General features: G+C 44.8%; 1 protein-coding gene across 5 annotated transcripts in view; it reads right to left on the bottom strand.

Moving 5' to 3' along the window:
- Positions 1-1,605: 1,605 nt before the first annotated feature.
- LOC118360272 (metabotropic glutamate receptor 7-like) overlaps positions 1,606-25,203 on the bottom strand; it is a 194,611-nt gene continuing 171,013 nt past the window's right edge. For 3 of the 5 annotated variants that reach the window (XM_052481899.1, XM_052481901.1, XM_052481902.1), the window contains 2 exons: positions 14,665-14,926; positions 1,606-2,835 (listed from right to left, as the gene is read on the bottom strand). In XM_052481899.1, coding sequence (XP_052337859.1) covers positions 2,786-2,835; positions 14,665-14,926 — 312 coding nt within the window. In that variant the 3' untranslated portion in view covers positions 1,606-2,785. Of the gene's footprint in view, positions 2,836-14,664; positions 14,927-15,259; positions 15,385-25,203 lie in introns of those variants that run through there. The other 2 variants (XM_052481900.1, XM_052481903.1) reach the window with 2 other exon arrangements.

Below are 25,203 nucleotides of genomic sequence, written 5' to 3'. Positions count from 1 at the left end.
TTGGAGTTTGTTTGATTTGTTGTAGTTTTTCCCCAGAGGGCCACAAATCCAAATGTGGGCCAGCCCCTACCGATTGCCTCCGCATAGACACTGACAAGCTGGAGGAGGAGAGGCTAGTATTAATTGGGCATAAGTGGGATTTTTCTTGGCTGCACGCGAGAGGAATGACAGACTATACATTTGAGAAGTAAAGACCATCTGGTCTCAAAGGAACCTGGGAGTTGCCAGACGCAGCTAATGGGAAACAACAGAAACTCTGTGCTGAGAATGGCTCTCCTCTCTCTCTCTCTTCTCCTCTCCCTCTGACACACACACACACAGGCAGATTACTGCAGCAGTAGCAGCAGCAGCATGCCCAGTCATATGTCATGTCATGTGTCTATGTAGTAGACTCCAGGGGACTTTACATGGTAAGCAAACAGGTTTACTTTGTGTTTCTCCGGGGGAATGTAGCTATTGTGATGCATTGTAGTTAATAAAGAATAATGTACATTTACAGGCACATACAGGAGGTGAATTGTGTTTAGCAGCTAAGCTGTTGAAAGCCTTTTGTATTTATTTTGTTAATTATTATTATTCCTCTCCTTCCATTAGGCCAAATTAAAATACAAATTATCTTGAGATGATAAGGCCTAGGAAGGTGCAACCTGGCATGATGGTAAAGGTTCACACACTCTCATGCAATACCATGCCAACAGGCCACATGGTGGCGCTATAACAATCAATTTAACATGCAAACTTTGACCTAGCGTCATGACATTCAGTACAACGAACAAATTTGGTACAACAAACAAATTTACCTCAAGGACCATCAAGGGCCGCCATTAAGGATTTTCCACCATTTAGAATTTTGTGAAAAACACTTAAAATGCTACTCCTCTGGCAGATGATATATATACCACATTTGGCAATGTGTCCAATTTGTCCTGATGGTGGCACAGTGGACACACAGCTGAACCCCAGCAACGCTGCTTGCAGCTTTAAAATAGGCTTTTTTGGTATGTGGACAAATTGTTCTACCATATTTAATTTTCAACATACAGAGTATTGGTGTTGGGAAAAGAGGAGGCTGAGGGAGAGGCTGAAAAGGGAAGAGAGTCAGGTTGGGAGAAAGTGAGGGTGAAAGAGAGTGAGAGAGAGTGAGGGTGGAAAAGAGAGAATGAGACGATGAAGAGAGAGAGGCATAAAAAGAGAGAAACAGAAACAGAGGGTGTAGTGGAAGAAATGGGCCAGCTAGTGGACATAGTTTATCTATCTCCCAGGAACCCATCTCCTCTGCATGACAGCGTAGCTCAGTGAGCCTGATAATGTGGCATTCACAGGGTGAGACACAAAATGAGCAGATTACATTGTCATCAGTTTACATGAAGCCATAAACAAAACACTGATTAATGGTATTTACCCATGCATCAGTGCATACACAGCTGTCAATCTCTCTATTAGACACACGTGCGAACACAAACACATGCATGTGAATGCATGCAAACACACACACACACGCCCCCTCACGCCACACTCACAAAAATACAGGAATATTGACACAAACGCACTCACACAAGCACTCACACACATGCACACAAATAACGATTAGGTTCCGCTTTGTTTAATTGTATAAAATATAACAAAATGATTTTATTACATGTTGATAATTGGACAGACAACATCACAACATACTTGCATGATTGTTCAGATAGGTTTTCTTCCCACGCCATTGATAATTAAGCATAAAGTACAAAACTATATAAAACCAACATGCTGACAGATGCAGAGGGGTCCATTTTAATAACAGATTAAAGCCATATTCTGTTATGAATCAAGTCATTTCTTTAAAAGAAATTAATAAACTTCAGAATGATGCTTAAGATCAAAGTCATTTCAGAATTTATTTATCTTTTTTTTGTTTTACATCAAATAGAACAGACATACATTCGCACATGCAATGTGTACAGTGTGTGCTGCTTTTCAGTTACCATCCAAAGCCAATTAAACATATACTGGATATTTCTGTTGTTTGTTATCCAAACATGAAAATACTCTCAGATATTTACAAAAAAATATAGATACATTGCTCATCACGCTGACATAGTTATTCATGTTAAAATGATTAATGTGAGTGGATTTCATAAAAACAAAACGCATGTGGCAGAGCTTGCTAGTCATGGTGATTCAGTCAAGGTCGAAATTCAACATTATATTATGTTGAAAAAATATAAGTTCAGGCACAAGGAACTCAGAAGAAACTTCAATTAACTTAAAAACAAACCATGGGCACTGCAAGAGAATATGGCTTTAATGGATATTACAACAAAAAAAAAACATTTAAATAAACTGTCCAGTCTTTTTTTCTCAGGGATGACTTAGACTGACTCCTGTATCACAGAGGTTGCTCACATCACTGACTGTTTCAGAGATAAGGGAACACACTACAGAGGTTCTAAGAACCCACAGTCTGGTTCTAGAACAGATCAGAACAGAACAGCATGGATCAGTGCCCAGTTGCGATCCTACAGCTAGCTATCTCTTCATCATTCACTGCTCATATCAAATATCCATCCCTCCATTTTTCCTTTCCCCCTTCATCTTCCTCTTCAGAAGACAACAATTATAAAGGTTGACACCATCCACAGTCCTGGAAACCATAGTACTATCTAGGCAGCCTGTCCCTGTCCCTGCCCCTGCCCCTGCCACTGCCCCTGCCCCTACCCCTGCCCGTCTTCTCTTCCTGTGCTCCTCAGTTATGGTCATCATCCCAGAGTAAGGACACGGAGCATTCCCTGGGAGGCCATTAGATCCTGAGGTTGTTGTAACTCACATATGTTTTCTTCGTAGCTTGACCTGAGAAGCGAGGTAGGTCAAAGATTATAATGATTATAAGATTATTATAACAGTGCAACAAAATACAATAAGCAATGGACAAACATACGCAGACATACAGTGCCTTCAGAAAGTATTCAGACCCATTCACGGATATTCCACATTTTTTTGTGTCGCAGTCCGAATTCAAAATTGATTAAATTGATTTTTTTCTCACCCATCTACACACAATACCCCAATAATGACAAAGTGAAAACATGTTTTTAGAAATGTTTGCAAATCTATTGAAAATGAAATATCTAATTTACATAAGAATCAGGTGCATCCAATTTCCTTTGAACATCCTTGAGATGTCATGACAACAGTATTGGAGTTCACCTCTGACCAATTCAATTGTTTAGACATGATTTATGAAGAAACACACCTGTCTACATATGGTCCCACAGTTGACAGTGCATGTCAGAGCCGAACCTATACCATGAAGTCCAAGGAACTGTCTGTAGATCTCTGAGATATAATTGTGATAAGGCATATATCTGGGGAAGGGTACAAAACTATTTATACAGTGATGAACGTTTTTAAGACCACAGTGGTCTCCATCATTGGGAAATTGACGAAATATGGAACTACCCAGACTCTGCCTAGAGCTGGCTGTCGACTAAACTGAGCAACAGGGCAAGAAGGACCTTGGCCAAGGAGGTGACCTTGGCTGAGATGGAAGAACCTGCCAGAATGACAACAATCTCTACAGCACTTCACCAATCTGGGCTTTATGGGAGAGTGGCCAGACTGAAGCCACTCCGAGAAAAAGACACGACAGCACACCTGGAATTGCCCAAAAGGGACAAGAAGCATAGGGCAAAAGGGGCATAGGGCAAAAGGGGCATAGGGCAAAAGGGGCATAGGGCAAAAGGGGCATAGGGCAAAAGGGGCATAGGGCAAAAGGGGCATAGGGCAAAAGGGGCATAGGGCAAAAGGGGCATAGGGCAAAAGGGGCATAGGGCAAAAGAAGCATAGGGCACAAGGGGCATAGGGCAAAAGGGGCATAGGGCAAAAGGGGCATAGGGCAAAAGGGGCATAGGGCAAAAGGGGCAAAAAAGGGGCATAGGGCAAAAGGGGCATAGGGCACAAGGGGCAAATAGGGCAAAAGGGGCATAGGGCAAAAGAAGCATAGGGCAAAAGAGGCATAGGGCAAAAGGGGCATAGGGCAAAAGGGGCATAGGGCAAAAGGGGCATAGGGCAAAAGGGGCATAGGGCAAAAGAAGCATAGGGCACAAGAAGCATAGGGCAAAAGAAGCATAGGGCAAAAGAAGCATAGGGCAAAAGGGGCATAGGGCAAAAGAAGCATAGGGCAAAAGGGGCATAGGGCAAAATATTCTGTATTCTGAAGGCAAAGCTCTATGACTGGAGAAAACCAGGTACAGCTCATTACACGTTGAACCTCACCCTTACCGTAAAGCATGGTGGTGGCAGCATCACGCTATGGGATGCTTTTTAATGGCAGGGACTGGTAGACGTAAGAATGGAGGGAACAATGAATGGAGCCAAATACAGATAAAATCCTTGATAAGAAACTTCTTTCGAGTGTAAACGACCTTAGACTGGGGCGAAGATTTACGTTCCAACAAAACAATGACCCTAAGCATACACCAAAGCAATGCTGGGATGACTTCAGAACAATAATATGTCCTTGAGTGGCCCAGCCAAAGGCCAGACTTGAATCCCATTGAAAATCTGTGGAAAAACTTGAAGATTGTGGTTCAATGCCGCTCCCTATCTAACTTAATAGAGCTGGAGAGAATCTGCAAGGAAGAATAGGAGAAAATCCCCAAATCCAGATGTGCATAGCTGATAGAGACATCCCCAATCGCCGCCAAAGTTGCTTCTACAAAGTATTGACTTAGGGGTGTGAATACTTACTGTACACTTAACAAACATATAAACACAACATGTAAAGTGTAGGTCTAATGTTTCATGAGCTGAAATAAAAGATTCCAGAAATGTTCCATACGCACAAAAAGCTGATTTCTCAACAACAACAAAAAAATCACACATTTGTTTACATCCCTGTTAGTGAGCATTTCTCCTTTGCCAAGATAATACATCCACCTCACATGTGTGGTATATCAAGAAGTTGATTAAATAGCATGATCCTTACACCGGTGCACCTTGTGCTTGGGGACAATAAAAGGCCACTCTAAAATGTTCTGTTTTGTTACACAACACACATTTTTGAGGGAGTGTGCAATTGGCTTGCTGACTGCAGAAATGTCCACCAGAGCTGTTGACAGATAATTTAATGTCCATTTCTCTACCATAATCCTTCTCCAACGTTGTTTTAGAGAATTTGGCGGTAGGTCCGGCCAGCTTCACAACCGCAGACCATGTGTAACCACGCTAACCCAGGACCTCAACATCTAATGTCTTCACCTGTGGAGTCGTCTGAGAACAGCCCCCCGTACAGCTGATGCAACTGAGGAGTATTTCTGTCTGTATTAAAGCCCTTATGTGGGGGGAAAAAAATGTATTCTGATTGGCTGGGCCTGGCTCCGCAGTGGGTGGGCCTGGCTCCGCAGTGGGTGGGCCTGCATCCCAAGTGCCCTCATTGTAAGACATCAAAATGTAAAATAAGTCAAGGGGAATGAATACTTTCTGAAGGCAGTGTAAATAGAGAAGACACAAAGTACATGCATAATATATAAATACCCTGCAACTCTATCATACATTAATGCATTGCATGTGAACGTGCACCGTTAACAATCGTTGCACAATCACTGCCTGGTTTAGTGCATTGTGTAATTTCAGCAACACCCCTGAGTCAAACTCTCTATTTTCAGATACTAACTAGCGATGCAACAACACAAACACCACACAAGTGGGCACCTAACAAATGCTAGGGCATTTGATGTGATCCCTGTCTCTACATTGCCATGGAAACAGACCTCAACTTTGCTGATCACCAAGGTAGGTACAATGGTATCTCAGTGTTGCGTACTGCACTACTCCATCTATGCAGTGTTCTCTCCTGTCTAATGGAGGTCGATGCACATTGCATTTCTTAAAGCAGAGACATACTCTAAAAGTATGTGGACACCTGCTCATCGAACATCTTATTCTAAAATCATGGGCATTAATATAGAATTGGTACCCCCTTGCTGCTATAACAGCCTCCACTCTTCTTGGAAGGCTTTCCACTAGATGTTGGAACATTAATGCGAGGACTTGCTTCCATTCAGCCACACGTCCTGTAGCTGGACGTCCTGGACGTCCTGTAGCTCAGTTGGTAGAGCATGGCGCTTGTAACGCCAGGGTAGTGGGTTCGATCCCCGGGACCACCCATACGTAGAATGTATGCACACATGACTGTAAGTCGCTTTGGATAAAAGCGTCTGCTAAATGGCATATATTATTTTTATATTACAAGAGCATTAGTGAGGTCGGGCACTGAAGATGGGCGATTAGGCCTGGCTCGCAGTCGGCGTTCCAATTAATCTTAAAGGTGTTCGAAGGGGTTGAGGTCAGGGCTCTGTGCAGGCCAGTCAAGTTCTTCCACACCGATCTAGACAAACCATTCTGTATGGACCTCGCTTTGTGCGTGGGGGCATTGTCATGCTGAAACAGGAAAGGGTCTTTCCTAAACTGTTGCCACAAAGTTGGAAGTACAGAATCATCTAGAATGTCGTTCTCAACTAACATCAAGGCGGTGGCCCGTTCCTGTAGGTTCATGCTCTACAACATCCGCAGAGTACGACCCTGCCTCACACAGGAAGCGGCGCAGGTCCTAATCCAGGCACTTGTCATCTCCCGTCTGGACTACTGCAACTCGCTGTTGGCTGGGCTCCCTGCCTGTGCCATTAAGCCCCTACAACTCATCCAGAACGCCGCAGCCCGTCTGGTGTTCAACCTTCCCAAGTTCTCTCACGTCACCCCGCTCCTCCACTATCTCCACTGGCTTCCAGTTGAAGCTCGCATCCGCTACAAGACCATGGTGCTTGCCTACGGAGCTGTGAGGGGAACGGCACCTCAGTACCTCCAGGCTCTGATCAGGCCCTACACCCAAACAAGGGCACTGCGTTCATCCACCTCTGGCCTGCTCGCCTCCCTACCACTGAGGAAGTACAGTTCCCGCTCAGCCCAGTCAAAACTGTTCGCTGCTCTGGCCCCCAATGGTGGAACAAACTCCCTCACGACGCCAGGACAGCGGAGTCAATCACCACCTTCCGGAGACACCTGAAACCCCACCTCTGGAATACCTAGGATAGGATAAGTAATCCTTCTCACCCCCCTTTTAAGATTTAGATGCACTATTGTAAAGTGACTGTTCCACTGGATGTCATAAGGTGAATGCACCAATTTGTAAGTCGCTCTGGATAAGAGCGTCTGCTAAATGACTTAAATGTAAATGTTAAATGATTGTACGCTGTAGCATTAAGATATCCCTTCACTGGAACTAACGGGCCTAGCCTGAACCATGAAAAACAGCCCCAGATCATTATTCCTCCTCCACCAAACTTTACAGTTGGCACTATTCATTCGGGCAGGTAGCATTCTCCTGTAATCCAGATCTGATCATACCCAGATCTGTCCGTTGGACTGCCAGACGGTGAAGCGTGATTCATCACTCCAGAGAGCACGTTTCCACTGCTCCAGAGTCCAATGGCGGTGAGCTTTACACCACTCCAGCTGACGCTTGACATTAGGCATGGTGATCTTAGGCTTGTATGCGGCTGCTCGGACATGGAAACCCATTTCATGAAGCTCACGATGACCAGTTATTGTGCTAAAGTTGTTTCCAGAGTCATTTTGGAACAGTGAGTGTTGCAACCGAGGACAGCTTCAGCATTCGGCGGTCCAATTCTGTGAGCTTGTGTGGCCTACTACTTCGCGGCTGAGCCATGGTAGAAGTTTCCACTTCACAATAACAGCACTTACAGTTGACCGGGGCAGCTCTAGCAGGGCAGATATTTTTGGAACTAACTTGTTGGAAATGTGCCACGTTGAAAGTCACTGACCTCTTCAGTGAAACCATTCTTCTGCCAATGTTTGTCTTTGGAGATTGCATGGCTGTGTGCTTGATTTGATACACCCGTCAGCAATGTGTGTAGCTGAAATAGCCAAATCCACTCATTTGAAGAGATGTATAGTATAGCTCTGTAAACTTTTTTTCTTACTGCTCTAAATCTTGCCATGGTAACCAACTCCCATGGGCTATGCAATTAAAGTCCTACCACTTCCTTCCAGACTTATTTTGTAGTCTTGGCCAGTGCCTATGATGAATAAAACATGTGTAGATGTACAACATGCTTCTGCAGTCTTGGCTGTATATGTGTGCAGTTGGTCAAAAAAAGTTTATATGTTCAAGAAGAAAGCAATGATTTTGTTTGTGTGTGTGTGTTATTATGTTTTTGGTTTTACTATCATTGTGGGGACCAGAAGTCAGTACAAGCAGGGACATTTCGCTGAGCCACACAAGGAAAAAGGCAATTTTAGATTTAGGTTTTAGTTTAGATTTAGATTTGGAATGGTAATCAATTGTTTGGTCCCCACAAGGATAGCAAAACAAACGTGTTTGTGGCACACATGGGTACAATTTCCCTTGTCATGGTATTGACTGACTGGTCATAAAACTAAAAGGTACCTACAAATCGTTAATTCATCCACACATGCCTGATGTGGTCAATATATCTCTGCTCATAATCACTGCTGGGACAGAGAGGAGACATTGCCAATATTTCTAAATTACAGGGCAAATCCTTACATCTCTGTTAGGGACAGTCATAGAGATAGTTTGACTAATATCGATAGTGATGTCCTGTAGAATCTTCAGAGCTACTAATTATCTTACTTAATAACTCTAAATCATTATGAGTCAGATCAGTCAGAGGGGATCCCTCCTGAAAGGTACTATTTGGCACTTTGACGGTTATAGGGGCTGATGTACAGTCTCCAGGGACAAGGGATCCAGAGTTCAGGGGAGGTCATGTATATAAATTCACCATTAATAAATGTCACTTCCACTGCTGCTAAAAGAGAAGGGTGAGGGGAGGACAGAGGAAGCAAGGAGAGAGGAGAGGAAGCGAGGCATCATGTGTGTAGGGAGACAAAAGGTTAGAGACGCACAGAGCAGATAACACAGTGTACTTTTGGGAGGGCCTCTTGGAGATGAGCTCCATTCGGGCTCTGCTTGGGGAATTTGGCTGCGCTGCTACCACAGCTGTTGAGGTTGTCCCCCCTACGCAGTGTGTTCACTCCACAGGCCACGTGTGTGACTGGCAGAGAGACACTGTCGTCATCCTGATGACGCAAGCACTCTCTCTCTCTCTCTCTCTCTCTCTCTCTCTCTCTCTCTCTCTCTCTCTCTCTCTCTCTCTCTCTCTCTCTCTCTCTCTCTCACACACACACACACACACACACACACACGCACACACGCACACACGCACACACACGCACACATACGCACGCTCCAGCTCATTACACAGATGACAATAACAATCACAGGACGTTTTCAGGAATAGCTGTCATATCAGAGCCGGAACTGAGAGAAGGCCAGCACCTGTTGATGACATGTGCGGTGTGTGCCAGGTGATTAGTAGAGATGGAGAAAATAAGGCCGATGGGAACCGTGATGTGTTACCATGTCCTGTCAATCAATTCTTGATTTAGTCTAGAAAAATGAGGCGAACATGGAGATAGTTTAGGCCGATTTAAACTGGATTACGTTAATCCTGTCCATCACAGGTACAGTTAGGTCCAAAATGATTGGCACACTTGATAAAGATGAGCAAGAAACATTTGCAAAAGAATATATATATATAATTTATGTTAATAGAACTGCTCAGAGCAGTATTAGGTGTTCAGGAGTATTATGGCTTGGGGATAAAAGCTGTTTGTGGTAGCAGAGATTACCGTCTATGACTAGGGTGGCTGGAGTCTTTGACCATTTTTAGGGCCTTCCTCTGACACTGCCTGGTGTAGAGGTCCTGGATGGCAGGAAACTTAGCCCCAGTGATGTACTGGGCCGCTCGCACTACCCTCTGTAGTGCCTTGCGGTCAGAAGCCGAGCAGTTGCCGTACCAGGTAGTGATGAAACCAGTCAGGATGCTCTCGATGGTGCAACTGTAGAACCTTTTGAGGATCCATGCCAAACCTTTTGAGGACTCATGCCAAATCTTTTCAGTCTCCTGAGGGGGAATAGGTTTTGTCGTGCCCTCTTCACGACTGCCTGGGTGTGCTTGCACTGGAGGGCCTGTTGTTCGGACCTCTGTCAGTCTCTATGGGGGTGCCACAGGGTTCAATTATCGGGCCGACTCTCTTCTCTGTATACATCAATGATGTCGCTCTTGCTGCTGGTGATTCTCTGATCCACCTCCACGCAGACGACACCATTCTGTATACTTCTAGCCCTTCTTTGGACACTGTGTTGACTAACCTCCAGATGAGCTTCAATGCCATACAACTCTCCTTCCGTGGCCTCCAACTGCTCTTAGATGCAAGTAAAAGTAAACGCATGCTTTTCAACCAATCGCTGCCCGCACCTGCCCACCCGTCCAGCATCACTACTCTGGACGGTTCTGACTTAGAATATGTGGACAACTACAAATAGCTAGGTGTCTGGCTAGACTGTAAACTCTCTTTCCAGACTCACATTAAGCATCTCCAATCCAAAATTAAATCGAGAATCGGCTTCCTATTTCGCAACAAAGCATCCTTTACTCATGCTGCCCAACATACCCTTGTAAAACTGACCATCCTACCGATCCTCGACTTCGGCGATGTAATTTACAAAATAGCCTCCGACACTCTACTCAACAAATTGGAAGCAGTCTATCACAGTGCTATATGAAGCCCCATATACTACCCACCACCGCGACCTGTACGCTCTCGTTGGCTGGCTCTCACTTCATACTCGTCGCCAAACCCACTGACTGTAAATTATTCGCCACCATGGCCTATTTATTGCCTTACCTCCCTTATCTTATCTCATTTGCACACACGGTATATGTACTTTTCTACTGTAGTATTGACTGTATGTTTGTTTATTCCATGTGTAACTCTGTGTTGTTGAATGTGTCAAACTGCTTTGCTTTATCTTGGCCAGGTCGCAGTTGTAAATGAGAACTTGTTCTCAACTAGCCTACCTGGTTAAATAAAGGTGAAATAAATATTTAAAAAGAAATGTTAGTTGGTTGGTGATGTGGACACCATGGAACTTGAAGTTCTCAACCTGCTCCACTGCAGCCTGGTCGATGAGAATGGGGGCATGCTCGGTCCTCTTTTTCCTGTAGTCCACAATCATCTCCTTTGTCTTGATCACGTTGAGGGAGAGGTTGTTGTCCTTGCACCACACAGCCAGGTCTCTTATCTCCTCACAATAGGCTGTCTCTTTGTTGTAGATGATCAGGCCTACCACTGTTGTGTCATCGGCAAACTTAATGATGGTGTTAGAGTCGTGCCTGGCCGTGCAGTCATGAGTCAACAGGGAGTACAGCAGGGGATTGAGCACAGACCCCTGAGGGGCCCCTATGTTGAGGATCAGCGTGGCAAATGTGTAGTTACCTACCCTTACCAACTGGGGGTGGCCCTTCAGGAAGTCCAGGATCCAGTTGCAGAGGGAGGTGTTTAGTCCCAGAGTCTTTAGCTTATTGATGAGCTTTGAGGGCACTATGATGTTGAACACTGAGATGTAGTCAATGAATAGCATTCTCACATAGGTGTTCCTTTTGTCCAGGTGGGAAAGGGCAGTGTGAAGTGCAATAGAGATTGCATCATCTGTGGATCTGTTGGGGATGTATGCAAATTGGAGTGGGTCTAGGGTTTCTGGGATAATGGTGTTGATGTGAGCCATGACCATCCTTTCGAAGCACTTCATGGCTACAGGCTACACGTCCTGGTAATCCATATGGCCCCACGGCCTTGTGAATGTTGACCTGTTTAAAGGTCTTACTCACATCGGCTGCAGAGAGCTTGTTCACACAGTCTTCCAGAACAGCTGGTGCTCTCATGCATGATTCATAGTTATTTGCCTCGAAGCGAGCGTCAGAGCCGGTGTAGTACGATTTGATCTTAGTCCTGTATTGACGCTTTGCCTGTTTGATGGTTCGTCGGAGGGCATAGCGGGATTTCTTATAAGCTTCCGGGTTGGAGTCCCACTCCTTGAAAGTGGTAGCTTTAGCCTTTAGCTCAGTGTGGATGTTGCCTGTAATCCATGGCCTCTGGTTGGGGTATGTACGTACAGTCACTGTGGTGACGACATCATCGATGCACTTATTGATGAAGCCAATGACTGATGTGGTGTACTCCTCAATGCCATCGGATGAATCCCGGAACATATTCCAGTCTGTGCTAGCAAAACAGTCCTGTAGCTTAGCGTCTGCATCATCTGACCACTTTTTTATTGATCTAGTCACGGGTTCTTCCTGCTTTAATTTTAGCTTGTAAGCAGGAATCAGGAGGATATAATTATGCTCAGATTTGCCAAAAGGAGGGCGAGGGAGAGCTTTGTATGTGTGTGGAGTAAACTCGGTCCAGTGTTTTTTTTCCCATCTGGTTGCACATTTAACATGTTGATAGAAATTTGGTAAAACTGATTTAAGTTTCCCTGCATTAAAGTCCCCGGCTACTAGGAGCACCGCCTCTGGGTCGGCGTTTTCTTGTCGGCTTATGTTCGAACACAGCTCATTCAATGCTGTCTTAGTCCCAGCCTCTAACTGTGGTGGTATGTAAACAGCTACTAAAAATAGATGAAAACTCTCTAGGTAGGTAATGTTGTCTACAGTTTATCATGAGATACTCTACCTCAGGCGAGACTTCCTTAGATATTATGCACCAGCTGTTATTTACAAAAATACATAGTCCGTCGCCCCTTGTCCTATCCTTGTTCTGTTCTATCCTGCCGATACAGTGTATAACCAGCCAGCTGTATGTTGAGTGTCATCATTCAGCCACGTCTCCGTGAAGCATAAGATATTGCAGTTTGAATCTCCCGTTGGTAGTTTAGTCTTCCGTGTAGCTCATATATTTTATTGTCCAAAGATTGCACGTTTGCTAGCAGAATGGAAGGAAGAGGGGGTTTATTCGATTGTCTACAAATTCTCGGAAGGCAGCTCGCCCACCGGCACCTTTTTCTCTGCCTCGTCTTCACGCAAATCATGGGGATCTGGGCCAGTTCCCAAGAAAGCAGTATATTATTCAAGTCGTCCTCGTCAGACTTGTTAAAGGAAAAAAAAGATTCTACCAGTCCATGGTGAGTACTCACGGTCCTGATGTCCAGAAGTTATTTTCGGTCATAAGAGACGGCAGCGGCAACATTATGTACAAAATAAGTAAAAAAATAAGTTACAAACAACACAAACAAAAAACACAATCGGTTGGGGGCACGTAAACATCTGCCTTCTTCTCCAGAGCCATCTCAGATGTGTGTTTCGGGTTATTGTTTTATTGGAAGATCCACTTGCGACCAAGTTTCAGCCTCCTGGCAGAGGTAACCAGGTTTTTGGCAAAAATGTCCTGGTACTGGGTAGCTCTATTTTTTTAATCATCCAACAAATGTAAATGCCTGGAGTTTGCTAAACAGCATTGGCACTTGGATCGGAACCAGTGCTATGGTAAGATGACATGAATATAGTGCTCTTTGGACACGCACACCACTGGTGGGTTTGGCGTCGAAAGAAGGATGCATATGCAAAAAAGAACCCCATACCTACTGTAAAACATGGAGGTGGATCTTTGATGTTATGGGGACATTTTTCTTCCACTGGTCCTGGGGCCCTTGTTAGGGTCAACGGCATCAGAAACTTCACCCAGTACCAGGACATTTTTGCCAAAAACCTGGTCACCCCTGACCTCGAGGCTAAAACTTAGACGCAAGTGGATCTTCCAGTAAGATGGTAAACCAAAGCACACATCAAAATCCACAAAAAATGCTAATTGACCACAAAATCAACATTTTGCAATGGCCATCTCAGTCTCTGGACTTGAACCCAATTGAAAACCTGTGGTTTGAATTGGTGAGGGCAGTCCATATGTGCAGATGACTGTATGGATGACTGGTCTAAGATCTTAAACCTAATGATGTTTTCATTATGAAAACCATAAATCCCACTGCACCACACAAACAGTAGTGCAGTGTGGTGTCAACGACACACAGTCGGTGTCACAGATTACCCTACCTCATTACCAGTCTTCAACACAGACCTCCTGTGCTCTTAGATACCAGCTACACAACAGACAAAGCCACCCATATTGGTCTTGTCTTGGTCTCTGCTAATCTAAGGCTAATTTATGCATTTAACTAGATAACCATTAATTAAGCAATCAGAGATGATCCCCCAAGACCAGTGGACCTATACTATAGCATCCCACATCATATGACCGGAATGTGAATTATACCACTGACACAATACACGACTGGAATGAGATGGGGAAGGATTAGACAGTGATGTCATAAATCTCAATCTTCTTCAGGAAGACAGTTTACATTGGGAGCCAGAACGGCAGAGCCAATGAATAGGACTGAATGGCTGGCTTCCATGTGCACTTCCTGATGTCTTTGATTAAGTCATCTCTGTCTAATACCTCGTTATCTCATTCGAGGCACAACGGGCTATGCTGCGTGACTGACTCATGGTAAGCAGGGTTCTCACTGCTCTCAGTATGAGTCATGGGATGTAACAGATACCATGGAGTTACATGTACAGTACAAAGTAACTAGGAATATGAAAAAATAATTTGAAACAGTTTGTGCTGCTACTTCTACTACTACAGATACTACATAGTAGTTATATGGTCAGTCATTTTTTTATTTAACAAAGTAGTTACAGAATACGTTAATGGCCATGTTGTGTGACTCACTCATGGGGTCGGTGGGTGCGATGGGTGGGTTTTCACACAACTCGGTCTTGGCCTCTCCATTGGGCCTCTCGCTGGGCTTCACAGAGATGCGGGAGGACATGGTGGCGGCGGTGACCATGGCCTTGAAGCTCCTCTTCCTCTTCTGGACATTGAGCTCCGGGTGGAAGATGATGACGTAGACCTTGGGCATGTACAGCATCCCGAGAGCTACAGATGCACTGAGGTTCATAGAGATGGTGAGGGTGGTTGTCTGGATGTACAGCTGTGGAGGAAGGGAGATAGAGGATGGACGAAGAGAGAGAGCGAGAGAGAGAACAAGAGAGAGAACAAGAGAGAGAGAGAGGGAGAGAGAGAGAAGCCACATTAATTAGAATGTACTCTCATATAGTAAAATCGCCCCGTAGCCCTTATCAAGCACTTATCTACAGGCGGTCAGGTCTATGCCTGTGGAGGGAAATGGACAGAGAAAAGAGCCACACCATTGTACTGTACTGTTATAACACTGATCACCCACTTCCATAGCTGTTAGACTTATTGGCTATAGGGTGGTCTGGCTGCACTACTGCACTACACAGCACTTACCCCTATCTACAGGTTGGGCTTGATGTAATGCTGAGGGAGAGAGGGAAGAGCAGAACCTATCATGGTCATACCCCAGAGATCTTGTAGGTGGTCTTGATGGATTTCAATGTAATCACTGGGAGAAATTGGCCTTGCCTACTGTAAAGCAAAAAGAGCAACACATTAATTTATCATGCATTGCTCCATGAGTGGTCTGGGTATGTGCATTCTGATGCTGTGGGGGAAAATATCAATCCCACCACTCGTACTCCCATAGCATTTATTCAAATCAAATCAAAGTTTATTGGTCGTGTACACAGATTTACAGGTGCCGTGAAATGCTTCTGTTACTAGCTCCAACATTGCAGTAGAATGTCTTATGTTACTAGCTCCAACAGGGCAGTAGAATGTATCTCAAATACAATACAAATACACAAGTAATCTCAAATCTAAACAATCTAAAGACTAAACACCTCCCCCTGCAACTGGATCCTGGACTTCCTGAAGGGCCACCCCCAGGTGGTAAGGGTAGGTAACAACACATTCGCCACACTGATCCTCAACACAGGGGCCCCTCAGGGGTTCGTGCTCAGCCCCCTCCTGTACTCCCTGTTCACTCATGACTGCACGGCCAGGCACGACTCCACACCATCATTCAATTTGCTGATGACACAACAGTGGTAGGCCTGATCACCGACAACATTCGAGACAGCCTATAGGGAGGAGGTCAGAGACCTGGCCGTGTGGTGCCAGGACAACAACCTCTCCCTCAACGTGATCAAGACAAAGGAGATGATTGTGGGCTACAGGAAAAGGAGGACCGAGCACGCCCCCATTCTCATCGACGGGGCTGCAGTGGAGCAGGTTGAGAGCTTTGAGGTCCTTGGTGTCCACATCACCAACAAACTAACATGGTCCAAGCACACCATGACAGCCATGAAGAGGGCACGACAAAACCTATTCCCCTTCAGGAGACTGAAAATATTTGGCATGGGTCTTCAGATTCTCAAAAGGTTCTACAGTTGCAACATCGAGATCATCCTGACTGGTTGCATCACTGCCTATTATGGCAACTGCTCGGCCTCCAACTGCAAGGCGCTACAGAGGGTAGTGTGAACGGCCAAATACATCACTGGGGCCAAGCTTCCTGCCATCCAGGACCTCTATACAAGGCAGAGTCAGAGGAAGTCCCTAAAAACTGTCAAAGACTCCAGCCACCCTAGTCATAGACTGTTCTCTCTGCTACCGCACGGCAAGCGGTACCGGAGCGCCAAATCTATGTCCAAGAGGCTTCTAAACAGCTTCTACCCCCAAGCCATAAGACTCCTGAACATCTAGTCAAATGTTTACCCAGACTATTCACATTGCCCCCCCCCCTCCTCCCCTCTCCACACCACTGCCACTTTCTGTTATCATCTATGTATAGTCACTTTAATTAACTCTACCTACATGTACATACTACCTCAACTAACCGGTGGCCCTGCACACTGACTCTGTACCCGTACCTCCTGTATATATTGTTATTTTTTACTGCTCCTCTTTAATTACTTGTTACTTTTATCTCTTATTCATATGTGTTTTTTAAAACTGCACTGGTGGTTAGGGGCTCGTAAGTAAGCATTTCACTGTAAGGTCTACTACACCTGTTGTGTTCATCATATGTGACTAATACAATTTGATTTGATTTGAAATGACAGAACAAGTCCAATTAACAATCCAGAGTACTGTAAATAAATATTTGTTTGATCAAAAAAGGTAGGTGTAAAAATGATTTACACCCCTAAAGATTCACATAAATAAAGTAGTCAAAAGTTGAGTGTTTGGTCCCATATTTCTAGCATGCAATGATTATATTAAGCGTATGACTCTACATACTTGTTTGGATGCATTTTCTGTTTGTTTAACCTCCCCTGGTACAGTAATAGAGAATGGTTAGTTAGAATGTCTTGGAGGTATTATATTTGTGCGTCTGTAACTTTCTCACTTATCATTATTCACGATTCATTAAGGACTATCCTTAATCAAGCCATAGTATTATTTCAAATCCAAAGTATTAGAGTACAAAGCCAAAACAACATCAAATGTGTCACTGTCCCAAAACTTTTGGAGCCTCACTGTATATTAGACACTTGCCTACATTCCATAGTGTACTGTATGTATCAGCAGTAACTAGCAGTTTCTTCAGTGTGGCATGACTCACTCATCTCCTCTCCACTGCAATAGCTGATGTATATTGAGCTTTCTGGCGCAAAATGGATGCTGTAGCATCACGCATGTGAATGTTAAATGGCGTTATGACTTCTCTCATCTCACTCCTTGGTGAACCTTGACCTAGAAAATGTGAATGAGCAAATATGACTCTTTATCTCTCTGAACTCTCAGCACCTTTAGATTAGTCATTGGACTGTCCTCGGCCTGACTGAGGTATTTAACTGTACATTTAAGAAGATTATGCTTAAGCTCAACAAGACGGACTCCATAACACCATTCATACTTGAATTTTCAAACACTCTGAGCTTGCATAACCTTTAATCAGGCTATAATTTGAGTTGGTTCTGAATTATGTAACTGTATTCTTAGAAGGAAATCATCGTTCAAGCAGCTATGTAGTTCACATACCCGCAAGAGGCACTTGTTTCCTTCAAGAGTCTTAGATTAGGCTGAAACACGTAAGAGGGTGTATATCTGTGTTTGAAGAGCAGTCCATGAAAAATCTACTTAAAACTGAGCTATGGTACTTAAAATATCGAAATGCCACTTATTTTCTGACACCCTGTAGTGAGGGAGATACAGTAGTAAATATCTGTATGGCAGTAAAACTGACTGAATCTATATGAGAGGAAATGTCACCATTTGCATAGTGTTTTCCTCAGCAAATGGCACCAGCCATGGTAACGCCTTGCACACATTCTACACAGAGACATTTACATGTCAGCCATGGTAACGTCTTGCACACATTCTACACAGAGACATTTACATGCCCGCCATGGTAACGCCTTGCTCACATTCTACACAGAGACATTTACATGTCAGCCATGGTAACGCCTTGCACACATTCTACACAGAGACATTTACATGCCAGCCATGGTAACGCCTTGCACACATTCTACACAGAGACATTTACATGCCCGCCATGGTAACGCCTTGCACACATTCTACACAGAGACATTTACATGTCAGCCATGGTAACTCCTTGCTCACATTCTACACAGAGACATTTACATGTCAGCCATGGTAACGCTACACAGAGACATTTACATGCACATTCTACACAGAGACATTTACATGTCAGCCATGGTAACGCCTTGCACACATTCTACACAGAGACATTTACATGCCCGCCATGGTAACGCCTTGCTCACATTCTACACAGAGACATTTACATGCCCGCCATGGTAACGCCTTGCACACATTCTACACAGAGACATTTACATGTCAGCCATGGTAACGCCTTGCACACATTCTACACAGAGACATTTACATGTCAGCCATGGTAACGCCTTGCACACATTCTACACAGAGACATTTACATGTCAGCCATGGTAACGCCTTGCACACATTCTACACAGAGACATTTACATGTCAGCCATGGTAACGCCTTGCACACATTCTACACAGAGACATTTACATGTCAGCCATGGTAACGCCTTGCACACATTCTACACAGAGACATTTACATGCCAGCCATGGTAACGCCTTGCACACATTCTACACAGAGACATTTACATGTCAGCCATGGTAACGCCTTGCTCACATTCTACACAGAGACATTTACATGCCAGCCATGGTAACGCCTTGCTCACATTCTACACAGAGACATTTACATGTCAGCCATGGTAACGCCTTGCACACATTCTACACAGAGACATTTACATGCCAGCCATGGTAACGCCTTGCACACATTCTACACAGAGACATTTACATGCCCGCCATGGTAACGTCTTGCACACATTCTACACAGAGACATTTACATGCCCGCCATGGTAACGTCTTGCACACATTCTACACAGAGACATTTACATGCCAGCCATGGTAACGCCTTGCTCACATTCTACACAGAGACATTTACATGTCAGCCATGGTAACTCCTTGCTCACATTCTACACAGAGACATTTACATGTCAGCCATGGTAACTCCTTGCTCACATTATACACAGAGACATTTACATGCCCGCCATGGTAACGCCTTGCACACATTCTACACAGAGACATTTACATGCCAGCCATGGTAACTCCTTGCTCACATTATACACAGAGACATTTACATGCCAGCCATGGTAACGCCTTGCACACATTCTACACAGAGACATTTACATGCCAGCCATGGTAACTCCTTGCTCACATTATACACAGAGACATTTACATGCCAGCCATGGTAACTCCTTGCACACATTCTACACAGAGACATTTACATGCCAGCCATGGTAACTCCTTGCTCACATTCTACACAGAGACATTTACATGTCAGCCATGGTAACTCCTTGCACACATTCTACACAGAGACATTTACATGCCCGCCATGGTAACGCCTTGCTCACATTCTACACAGAGACATTTACATGCCAGCCATGGTAACGCCTTGCACACATTCTACACAGAGACATTTACATGCCAGCCATGGTAACGTCTTGCACACATTCTACACAGAGACATTTACATGCCAGCCATGGTAACGCCCTGCTCACATTCTTCACAGAGACATTTACATGCCAGCCATGGTAACGCCTTGCTCACATTCTACACAGAGACATTTACATGCCCGCCATGGTAACGCCTTGCACACATTCTACACAGAGACATTTACATGCCAGCCATGGTAACGCCTTGCACACATTCTACACAGAGACATTTACATGCCAGCCATGGTAACGCCTTGCACACATTCTACACAGAGACATTTACATGTCAGCCATGGTAACGCCTTGCACACATTCTACACAGAGACATTTACATGTCAGCCATGGTAACGCCTTGCACACATTCTACACAGAGACATTTACATGCCAGCCATGGTAACGCCTTGCACACATTCTACACAGAGACATTTACATGTCAGCCATGGTAACGCCTTGCACACATTCTACACAGAGACATTTACATGTCAGCCATGGTAACGCCTTGCACACATTCTACACAGAGACATTTACATGCCCGCCATGGTAACGCCTTGCACACATTCTACACAGAGACATTTACATGTCAGCCATGGTAATGCCTTGCACACATTCTACACAGAGACATTTACATGTCAGCCATGGTAACGCCTTGCACACATTCTACACAGAGACATTTACATGTCAGCCATGGTAATGCCTTGCACACATTCTACACAGAGACATTTACATGTCAGCCATGGTAACGCCTTGCACACATTCTACACAGAGACATTTACATGCCAGCCATGGTAACGCCTTGCACACATTCTACACAGAGACATTTACATGTCAGCCATGGTAACGCCTTGCTCACATTCTACACAGAGACATTTACATGTCAGCCATGGTAACGCCTTGCACACATTCTACACAGAGACATTTACATGTCAGCCATGGTAACGCCTTGCACACATTCTACACAGAGACATTTACATGTCAGCCATGGTAACGCCTTGCACACATTCTACACAGAGACATTTACATGTCAGCCATGGTAACGCCTTGCACACATTCTACACAGAGACATTTACATGTCAGCCATGGTAACGCCTTGCACACATTCTACACAGAGACATTTACATGTCAGCCATGGTAACGCCTTGCACACATTCTACACAGAGACATTTACATGCCAGCCATGGTAACGCCTTGCACACATTCTACACAGAGACATTTACATGCCCGCCATGGTAACGCCTTGCTCACATTCTACACAGAGACATTTACATGCCAGCCATGGTAACGCCTTGCACACATTCTACACAGAGACATTTACATGCCAGCCATGGTAACGCCTTGCACACATTCTACACAGAGACATTTACATGTCAGCCATGGTAACGCCTTGCACACATTCTACACAGAGACATTTACATGCTAGTCATGGTAACGCCTTGCTCACATTCTACACAGAGACATTTACATGCAAGCCATGGTAACGCATCACATTCTACACAGAGACATTTACATGTCAGCCATGGTAACGCCTTGCACACATTCTACACAGAGACATTTACATGCCAGCCATGGTAACGCCTTGCACACATTCTACACAGAGACATTTACATGTCAGCCATGGTAACGCCTTGCTCACATTCTACACAGAGACATTTACATGTCAGCCATGGTAACGCCTTGCACACATTCTACACAGAGACATTTACATGTCAGCCATGGTAACGCCCTGCTCACATTCTACACAGAGACATTTACATGTCAGCCATGGTAACTCCTTGCTCACATTCTACACAGAGACATTTACATGTCAGCCATGGTAACGCCTTGCACACATTCTACACAGAGACATTTACATGTCAGCCATGGTAACGCCCTGCTCACATTCTACACAGAGACATTTACATGTCAGCCATGGTAACTCCTTGCTCACATTCTACACAGAGACATTTACATGTCAGCCATGGTAACGCCCTGCTCACATTCTACACAGAGACATTTACATGCCAGCCATGGTAACGCCCTGCTCACATTCTACACAGAGACATTTACATGTCAGCCATGGTAACTCCTTGCTCACATTCTACACAGAGACATTTACATGTCAGCCATGGTAACTCCTTGCTCACATTCTACACAGAGACATTTACATGTCAGCCATGGTAACTCCTTGCTCACATTCTACACAGAGACATTTACATGTCAGCCATGGTAACGCCTTGCTCACATTCTACACAGAGACATTTACATGTCAGCCATGGTAACGTCTTGCTCACATTCTACACAGAGACATTTACATGCCAGCCATGGTAACGCCTTTACATGCACACATTCTACACAGAGACATTTACATGCCAGCCATGGTAACTCCTTGCTCACATTCTACACAGAGACATTTACATGTCAGCCATGGTAACTCCTTGCTCACATTCTACACAGAGACATTTACATGTCAGCCATGGTAACGCCCTGCTCACATTCTACACAGAGACATTTACATGTCAGCCATGGTAACTCCTTGCTCACATTCTACACAGAGACATTTACATGCCAGCCATGGTAACTCCTTGCTCACATTCTACACAGAGACATTTACATGTCAGCCATGGTAACGTCTTGCTCACATTCTACACAGAGACATTTACATGCCAGCCATGGTAACGCCTTGCACACATTCTACACAGAGACATTTACATGCCAGCCATGGTAACTCCTTGCTCACATTCTACACAGAGACATTTACATGCAAGCCATGGTAACGCCTTGCTCACATTCTACACAGAGACATTTACATGCCAGCCATGGTAACGCCTTGCACACATTCTACACAGAGACATTTACATGTCAGCCATGGTAACGCCTTGCACACATTCTACACAGAGACATTTACATGTCAGCCATGGTAACGCCTTGCACACATTCTACACAGAGACATTTACATGCCCGCCATGGTAACGCCTTGCACACATTCTACACAGAGACATTTACATGTCAGCCATGGTAACGCCTTGCACACATTCTACACAGAGACATTTACATGCCCGCCATGGTAACGCCTTGCACACATTCTACACAGAGACATTTACATGCCAGCCATGGTAACGCCTTGCACACATTCTACACAGAGACATTTACATGTCAGCCATGGTAACGCCTTGCACACATTCTACACAGAGACATTTACATGTCAGCCATGGTAACGCCTTGCACACATTCTACACAGAGACATTTACATGTCAGCCATGGTAACGCCTTGCACACATTCTACACAGAGACATTTACATGCCAGCCATGGTAACGCCTTGCACACATTCTACACAGAGACATTTACATGCCCGCCATGGTAACGCCTGCTCACATTCTACACAGAGACATTTACATGCAAGCCATGGTAACGCCTTGCACACATTCTACACAGAGACATTTACATGCCCGCCATGGTAACGCCCTGCTCACATTCTACACAGAGACATTTACATGCCCGCCATGGTAACGCCCTGCTCACATTCTACACAGAGACATTTACATGCCAGCCATGGTAACTCCTTGCTCACATTCTACACAGAGACATTTACATGTCAGCCATGGTAACTCCTTGCTCACATTCTACACAGAGACATTTACATGCCAGCCATGGTAACGCCTTGCACACATTCTACACAGAGACATTTACATGTCAGCCATGGTAACGCCTTGCTCACATTCTACACAGAGACATTTACATGCCAGCCATGGTAACGCCTTGCACACATTCTACACAGAGACATTTACATGCCAGCCATGGTAATGCCTTGCACACATTCTACACAGAGACATTTACATGCCAGCCATGGTAACGCCTTGCAATTCTACACAGAGACATTTACATGCAGCCATGGTAACGCCTTGCACACATTCTACACAGAGACATTTACATGCCAGCCATGGTAACGCCTTGCACACATTCTACACAGAGACATTTACATGCCAGCCATGGTAACGCCTTGCACACATTCTACACAGAGACATTTACATGCCAGCCATGGTAACGCCTTGCACACATTCTACACAGAGACATTTACATGCCAGCCATGGTAACGCCTTGCACACATTCTACACAGAGACATTTACATGTCAGCCATGGTAACGCCTTGCACACATTCTACACAGAGACATTTACATGCCCGCCATGGTAACGCCTTGCACACATTCTACACAGAGACATTTACATGTCAGCCATGGTAACTCCTTGCTCACATTCTACACAGAGACATTTACATGTCAGCCATGGTAACGCCCTGCTCACATTCTTCACGGAGACATTTACATGCCCGCCATGGTAACGTCTTGCACACATTCTACACAGAGACATTTACATGCCAGCCATGGTAACGCCTTGCACACATTCTACACAGAGACATTTACATGCCAGCCATGGTAACGTCTTGCACACATTCTACACAGAGACATTTACATGTCAGCCATGGTAACGCCTTGCTCACATTCTACACAGAGACATTTACATGTCAGCCATGGTAACGCCTTGCTCACATTCTACACAGAGACATTTACATGCCCGCCATGGTAACGCCTTGCACACATTCTACACAGAGACATTTACATGCCCGCCATGGTAACGCCTTGCACACATTCTACACAGAGACATTTACATGCCAGCCATGGTAACGCCTTGCACACATTCTACACAGAGACATTTACATGTCAGCCATGGTAACGCCTTGCTCACATTCTACACAGAGACATTTACATGCCCGCCATGGTAACGCCTTGCACACATTCTACACAGAGACATTTACATGTCAGCCATGGTAACGCCCCTGCTCACATTCTACACAGAGACATTTACATGTCAGCCATGGTAACGCCTTGCACACATTCTACACAGAGACATTTACATGCCAGCCATGGTAACGCCTTGCACACATTCTACACAGAGACATTTACATGCCAGCCATGGTAACGCCTTGCACACATTCTACACAGAGACATTTACATGTCAGCCATGGTAACGCCTTGCACACATTCTACACAGAGACATTTACATGCTAGTCATGGTAATGCCTTGCTCACATTCTACACAGAGACATTTACATGCAAGCCATGGTAACGCCTTGCTCACATTCTACACAGAGACATTTACATGTCAGCCATGGTAACGCCTTGCACACATTCTACACAGAGACATTTACATGCCAGCCATGGTAACGCCTTGCACACATTCTACACAGAGACATTTACATGTCAGCCATGGTAACGCCTTGCACACATTCTACACAGAGACATTTACATGTCAGCCATGGTAACGCCTGCACACATTCTACACAGAGACATTTACATGTCAGCCATGGTAACGCCTTGCACACATTCT

Source organism: Oncorhynchus keta, chromosome 27, assembly GCF_023373465.1.
Source record: "Oncorhynchus keta strain PuntledgeMale-10-30-2019 chromosome 27, Oket_V2, whole genome shotgun sequence".
Lineage (NCBI taxonomy): Eukaryota > Metazoa > Chordata > Actinopteri > Salmoniformes > Salmonidae > Oncorhynchus > Oncorhynchus keta.
The sequence above is the reverse complement of the archived record's forward strand: the minus strand, read 5'-3'. Positions and strand labels throughout refer to the sequence as shown.